Source organism: Buceros rhinoceros, unplaced genomic scaffold (genome assembly GCF_000710305.1).
Source record: "Buceros rhinoceros silvestris isolate BGI_N320 unplaced genomic scaffold, ASM71030v1 scaffold4147, whole genome shotgun sequence".
Lineage (NCBI taxonomy): Eukaryota > Metazoa > Chordata > Aves > Bucerotiformes > Bucerotidae > Buceros > Buceros rhinoceros.
This window is the reverse complement of record NW_010421412.1, coordinates 21,143-28,130: the sequence shown is the minus strand read 5'-3', so window position 1 is coordinate 28,130 and position 6,988 is coordinate 21,143. Positions and strand designations below refer to the sequence as shown.

Sequence of the window (6,988 nt, the reverse complement as noted above, 5' to 3'; positions counted from 1 at the left end):
TTGTCACACTGACCAGAGGTAACCATCCTGTAGCTGTAAGGTAGCGGTCATGTCTGACTTACACAGAGAACATACGGTTATTGCTGCCCTACCCTTGGTTTTACTTTTGTTAGCAAAAGGAGAAGTGGTAGCACTTTGTGTGGGCAAAACAAATGCAGCAATGGCATGTCCAGCGAGGCCCCTGGGAAACCGAGCAGATTAATGCAGAACACTAAAAAAGAACACTGACAGTCGAAATCGTCAAGTATCCAAAATACTGTATACAGGAAAAGTTAAGACAACTCAATTCATATTGGAAGTACAAGAACACTAAATTATGCTACATTTAAAAGAATTAAACCACAGCACAGTCCTAGTGTTGCATCCACATCTTGCAGTCTTCTATTACCCAATGCTGTTCAACGTGACTGTTCCAGGGAAACGTGTGTTCCCAATCGTTCTCTCTAAAGCCAAGAGAACTAGATTTGTTTTCTTTTACTATCTAGAGAAAAGTTGCAACTGACACTACAAAAGTGCTTTTGTATTGAGCTTTTGCTTTCCCTTCTCCAGAAAGAGACGCCTTGGCTACGCAGGTCAAACCTGCCTCGTTGCCGTGGCTGTCACACTGTGGTAGTGCTTTGGGACTTGCAGAGGGGTAGCGAACATTGAAGTCACTCCGTCACCTTGCTGGAACTGAATCCAAAAGCCATCCCTGGATATTTCTTGCGACTACAAAAACAAAGTGTTGGTCACTGGCAAGAAAAGTACGTTTTACGTATAAAAAGTTGACGGCTCCTGCCATAGATTTACAAAAACTATCCCTGAGTGACTCTGTTCCGTGTCTGGTAAGACCTTGTGACAAGGAAATTGCCGAAGCTTAAGAGGAAAGAGGTGCTGTTCCACTGCAGTTTTCTATTACACTCTGCAATAATACTGATATGCTCTGACAGTGCCGTACTACAGCCACACTGGAGCTCCTCTCTGTAGCTGAAAAAGTAAAAAAATAGCTACATTTCTTAAACACTGCTGGCATCACGTATTTACACTTTAAATAGAAACGTTACCTTTTCTGAAGTAATCAAAATATATCTTTGCAAAAACTTTAGAATGTGGGATTTTACAAAACAAATGGAGAAGGTAAAAAAGCTTGAAGATATCTCAGTACCTTTTATGGCAATCTTGGCCCATGAAAGTATTTGGCTTTAATTTTCCTGAAGGGGATGTCTTAGCACTGAGTTCTCCGCCTCCGCTCTAAGCCTCTTTGAAGCACCACAAGAGGCAAGAGGCGAGCCTGCTGTGTGCGATTAGAATGAGGGGTTACCTGCGAGCAGGGGGCTGTCTGTAAAGCGGGCAACAGAAGCGATCCCTCTGGCCTGGCGCTGCCCGTGTCTCACGTTAAACAGAGCAGCGAGGGTTCAGAGTTTACAGAGGGCTGAGGACATTAGTCGTGTTTGCTGTGTGGGCATCTGTCACTGTCGGCTGGCCAGACACGCCGTTCGCACCCGAGCAGTCAAACGTGTCAAAGTCACCAGCCAGCTCTGGGCAACAAGCTGCTGGGAGGAGGGCTCCCCTTTGCGTGAAGAAATCTTATTCTTTGAAGTCCATCTATTGCCGTATCAGCACCTTTTTTTACCTACTAGTAATATGTACTAGTAACGTCTACTACATGTTTCCCTAACGCTGTTCCCCTGGTTGGTTTGCACGTGGTGGCTGTGTCCCTGCAGCACAAAGAGAAGGCAATTCCACCAACTTCCACAGCCCAGTCTCTTGGGAAGTATTAAACCGCTTCCTTAGTCCAAGGATAGGTTTAGGTGATCCTGCTGGTACCTCCGGAGGCAGGGGAGATGCAAGTTGGGCAGTGAGGAGTTACTTTAAACTTTGGCAAAGAAAAAAAGGTATACAGATAGCTAGCTATCAAGTTCTCGTGCGTTCCAAACTCTTCCAAGCGCACTTAATTCATCTTTTGCTCTTGCTTTGAGTTCCTGGAGGAGGTATTTTCACACTTGCTTTTGCTGGTTTGCAATATTCTTTTGGCGTCTTATATGACAAATGAAGACTTGTGTCTGAAGTCACCCTGCAAGGAAACAGTTCTGGAAGTAGGAAGGATCTAGCGGCTTTCCAAGCACCTCTTTGTTCCTGCTGCCCCCAATGGCACCGAGCCCGTGGAAGGTAGATCGATCTGTGTAACTTCTACCTTTCTGTCTAGGTAACGCCCACTTCCAGCTGGTGAGGAGAGGGTGACACCAGCTGTACTGGCCAGGTACCCCTTCTGCTATGGTCCCTCACATCCCAAGGCATGGCAGGGGACTTTCTCATTCCCTCTTCAGTATCTCTGCTAATAGGGTGAGGCTTTTCTGATCTTCAGCTTAATGATCTACTCAAATCCCAAAATGCAAATTCTCTTGTAAAAGCATTCCAGCCTGCCCACTTAATCCAATGAAACTCATCCTAAGGGGGTCAAGCCGTAAGATAACAGAGACAGAGCAGAGCTGCATTTGATAGCTCTTGGCATCAGTCACTTAAGACAACTTAAACTGTTCATCGTATCTAAGGAAATGACTCAGCCTTCACCCTTCTGTTTTCTCTCTGTTCTGCATCCTTGCTTCTGCGAGGTGCCCACTCTAAGAAAGTCTGCAGGCCCGAAAAAAGCTCGTAGTCCTCTGCCCACCCTCTTCCTCTCCTAAACAGAGACGTTAAATGCAAATCATTTGTTACCTCATCATCTGTCCGGATATAGTTAACACCATCGGGTTTTGCTGGAGTCTTGTAGCTGAAAGAAAGGAAAAGATTCTCATTTCTGGGACAAGGAGACTGCAGGATTGTGGAGGGGGGCTGCTGAGAAAGACAAAAATGAGGAAGAGCAGCCGAATGAAGAAGGCGGCAGAGAAGCCCAGCTCTGTGCTCAATGGTAGATCTGGGCTTATTCCATCGTTTGTCGTGACTGGGAGCTTTCCTAAAAAATTCTCCTGCAGCACAAGGTAAAAAGGTGCCTGTGTGTTTCCACAGGACTAACTCTGCAAAAAGATTAACTGGTTCTTTTCTGGGCTCTCCTGCCCTGGTCCCTGGGCACTCCCTTTCTCTGTGCCTCCTGCATTGTTTCCTCTGGCAATTATAAAGTTCATTGCAAACCTTCGCTGCCAGATGCCTTCAGCATTTTCCTTGGTTCTAAGGAAGCACCGCGTGTTCGCAGTCCTACAGGAATTAGAATTTATATACCACTGTCAAGTCCAGTGTATGCCAACCCTCAGCTGCATTTAAATAGCGTATTTGGAGCTTTTTCTCAAAACCAAACCAAACCAAACAAAAAAGGACAGGATTTCTACTGAAAAGCAACATTTAACATGGAACAAATCTATCCAGTGAGAGTCTTGGTTTTACATATATTATCTCTTCTACAGATTCCGTAAGCACATCAGGGCTTGTTTCTGATGCTAATGCTGTTGTTTTTAATGTTTTAATGTGCATTCTAAATGGCTGGTTTTAATCCCAAATTTAGGTTCTCACAACTAGTGAGATTTCCTGTAGAGATCCTACTCTGCTGCATACATTTTCGATGTATGTCCTGATGCTTTAAGCTATTTGTGCAGTGAGCTCTGTTCATTAAAATGCAGCCCCATAACCTACTGGACAGACACCTGTAGGCATTTCCTGTGCCAAGTATGAGGCGATTAGAGCACATCGCTGCTGCGTCTGGTCTGGCAGCAAGCCCAAGAGAAGCCACACCAGAATGCTCCCATGGGCAGTAAAGGGGATGCCTCAAGAACTGGGCTGGCCTGTGGTCTTTGGTAGGGAACCAGGAAGAAATAGGTCCGAGTCAGGCACTGAAATACATTTTAGGCATCAATTTCTGATGCCCGTCAGATACTTCATGCTAGATGTGGGCGCAGGGACTTGTGAAGAACCCTTTGCATCCCAACTTACCTTTCTCCACTCTCTTTGCTGTTTGCAAAGTAACCCCTTCTGTAGGCACAGCAGATACCAAGAGTGGTGAGCACCAGAACTGCTAGGACCACCAGGACTCCACCGATTATCCCACCAATGTTGAGGTCATCTGGCAAAGACAGAAGCCACCATCCAGGATTTCTCTAAGGCGGTAGGAATGTTCTAGCTTTACATACACTAAAATGACATCTCTCAATTATTGTAAGCAAAGCTCGGGAATTCATAGGGAACTATTGAGTCCCTGATTCCAAGACTAAAACTGTGCATACATCTGAACGGTGTTTTGAGATTTTTTTTTGTCATCCTGAGTTTGGGGCTGTGAAAGAGCAGGAAAGACTTAATGCTCTAGGATGCCCCTCTTCTTCCCTATGGTGATGACACTTTATTTATGGGGATATATTAATAAGCATTGATGAAAAGTATGTCGAGCCACTCACAGACTTCCATCTCCTGCTCCTCACACTTGGCAAAGCCAGCATCGTTTGTTGCTATGCAGGAGTAACGGCCTGTGTCGCCTTTGTGCACAGCGTGGAAAACCTGGTGAGGAGAAAAGGGAGGGGAGTAGGACATGAGAAATAGAAGGTACTGCGAAGGTATAAGCATGTAGAAGCAGCTCCCCCAGGCTTCACGGTGAGCCGTGAGACATCTTCCTTCCCTCCGTCTAAAAAGGCAGGTAGTATCAGCAGTGATCAAAAGGCAATAGCTGGGATCTTCTTCCATCGTTAATCTTCCCTTTCCCAACTCACCTAGGTCCTACAACTCCTAACCTGCTCCAAATTATCCCTCCCGTGAAAGCTATGCAATGGCCTCTTCCTTTTTACAAGCAACCTTGAAAATAACCTGTCCAGCAGAACGAGTCTTGATCATGTCTGTAATGGGAGGGCATTACCAGAGTGCCTGTGGTGGGGTTCAGGGTGTAGGAGGAATTCTGGAATCTGGCATTCGTTTTCGTGTCTGGTGATAAAGGTTCGCTGTTGCGGTACCAGCTGTAAGTGGACTTTGGGTAACCCTCACTCTCGTGGCAGTGAAGAGAGGCCGTCTTGCCAACAGGCACAGCTTTAGGCACAGTGCATCTGGGAGTCATCGGTTTCACTGTGGGAAAGACACAAACCATGTGAAGGGCGCTGCGGAGCAGAACTGAACCATTTCCAATGCTCTTGCTAAGACAAAGGCATCAAAACTGCCCACTATTTCCGCTGGTGTTCAAGAGCTTCCAGAGTTTCGACTCTGGAGAGATCCAGAGCCTCTCCTCTTAGCAGGTGGTGCCGGCAGAGGTGTCTGGCCTTAAGTCATACCTTGGACCGTGAGCTGGATGTTTATCTCGTCTATGGTTTTAGTATCAGAAGGGGCTGCCACTTCGCAGCGGTACGTGGCAGTGTCCATCCGGGTGGTGTTTTTAATCACCAGCGATGTCCGGCTCAGAATTTCTGCACGAGTCGCGAAGTCTCCTAAGACAGAGGGAAGAGAGAGGAAATTTTCCAGGTAGTCACACAGACTAATTTTAGGCATCTGAATTAAGTGTTTGATCTGGGACTCCTTCTGGAGTCAAGAGAACCACCTAAAAGGATCTTGATGCCTGAAAATGAAGAGCGTTCCTTTTCACCAGTGACCACGAAGGACACCAATGGTACTAGCAATGTAAAAGCACCACTCCAAATCTCAAAAACTGTGACAAAATTTTACTTCCAGAGGCCCTGCCTTTTACAGACTTGTTTGTTCTCAGTTGTATTGTTTCTGAGGCTCTTCTGGAAGTCTAAGAATAATGAATCTTCATACCCTGCATTTTATTGTCAAAAAATACGTAAGAGGTTTCGCCATCTCGGATTTTCTTCCACTCGATTCTGGGATCTGGCGTTACGGTGGATTTAATGATGCAGGACAGCTCCACACCTAGCAAGAGAAATAAAGGAAACACAGATGAAGAGGAAGCAGCTGTACTTTTGCTCTGCTTTACACAGTCTTGCACAGTGTTTTATTAGGAGATGCTGCCCACAAAGCAAAGCCTTCTCTTTCATCTGCCTCAAAAACAGAAACACTGCTGGGTTCCAGGAGCTATTGGGGAAGATGGATTTTGGCCAGTAAAAATAATAGCCGAACAGATATCAACTATGGAGAGGAACGAACACGCTGTTCTCGACAGGCTCGAACTTACGACACACAAGACCTTATGGCAGGGCGAGTCCACGGCACTGCCTTGCTGCTAATCAGAGCCTACAGTGTGAGCCAGGGAAGCAGAATCTCCCTGGGTGGTGTCTGGTGATGTACTCAGGGCCGCGATGCCTGGGGATAAAGTCAGCAAACCCACTTCCCTGTGAAGCGGGCACTGTCATCTCCATCTCCCCCACAGAAGCGCTGCGAGGCGGCTCACCCAGTATCACATTGCGCGTCTGTAGCAGGGCCAAGATAAAATAGAAATTTCCCGGCCCCCTTTTCAGTATATTAATTACAAAGCGACCGCCTTTGCTCCTTTTGGGATCCCGTTCAAAAAAGCACTTAGGCAGACGCTTTGCAATGCCAACGGCTTGCAGGGGCCTTCAATAAACCATTTCAGTCAAGTGCTTTCCTAATCAGGGAGATATTCTTAAGCACTTTTCCGAATCTCCGGCTCTCGGTAGTCCTGCCTCCCCAAGAAACCAGATACCATGAGCCGCAAGCAGAATTTTCGCCAATAATTTGGGCTGATGCAAATCCCCAGGCAGAGGGCAGGGCAGCCAGCGCGCCAGGCACTCACTCTGGAATTCCTGCACCACCGGCTTGGTGTTGCTGGATGTCAGTTCCACAGCCAACAGTCTGCAGCCTGGAAAAACAAACAGAAGGTAAGAAGAAATAGCCCAGCTCATAAGTCACCCAGCTAGAAACACAGAGCCTGCTGAGAAATCTTCCAGCCAGCTGCAGGACCAGCTTCCCTGGATAAAACCTATTCCTAGCGACTCACGCCGCTCCAGCAGGCCTGCGTTCCTTCAGGAGTTGTGGTGTAAATACAGGAAAATGTAATTGTTAGTTGTGGCAATTAAAGAGGAGGATTAACATAATGACACAAAACCAGTGCCAGCACAAGCCATTTCCT

The 6,988-nt window shown here is 46.6% G+C and overlaps 1 protein-coding gene across 1 annotated transcript; it reads right to left on the bottom strand.

Moving 5' to 3' along the window:
* Positions 1-1,501: 1,501 nt before the first annotated feature.
* Positions 1,502-6,761, bottom strand: JAM3 (junctional adhesion molecule 3). Its single transcript, XM_010139642.1, has 8 exons — positions 6,653-6,761; positions 5,698-5,811; positions 5,217-5,369; positions 4,811-5,013; positions 4,359-4,458; positions 3,901-4,030; positions 2,695-2,749; positions 1,502-2,053 (listed from the first exon to the last, which is right to left on the bottom strand). The coding sequence occupies exons 1-8, from the start codon at positions 6,759-6,761 to the stop codon at positions 2,018-2,020; spliced, it is 900 nt and encodes a 299-aa protein (XP_010137944.1). The 3' UTR covers positions 1,502-2,017.
* Positions 6,762-6,988: the final 227 nt, after the last annotated feature.

What these genes read in the sequence shown, in the direction of transcription:
- JAM3 (XM_010139642.1), bottom strand. Translation starts at nt 6,761, where the DNA reads ATGAGCTGGGCTATTTCTTCTTACCTTCTGTTTGTTTTTCCAGGCTGC. An exon ending in TTTTGACAATAAAATGCAGG is followed by an intron (nt 5,370 to 5,697) that starts GTATGAAGATTC and finishes CCTCTGTCTTAG; the next exon opens with GAGACTTCGCGACTCGTGCA. An exon ending in GGAGCAGGAGATGGAAGTCT is followed by an intron (nt 4,031 to 4,358) that starts GTGAGTGGCTCG and finishes TGTCTTTGCCAG; the next exon opens with ATGACCTCAACATTGGTGGG.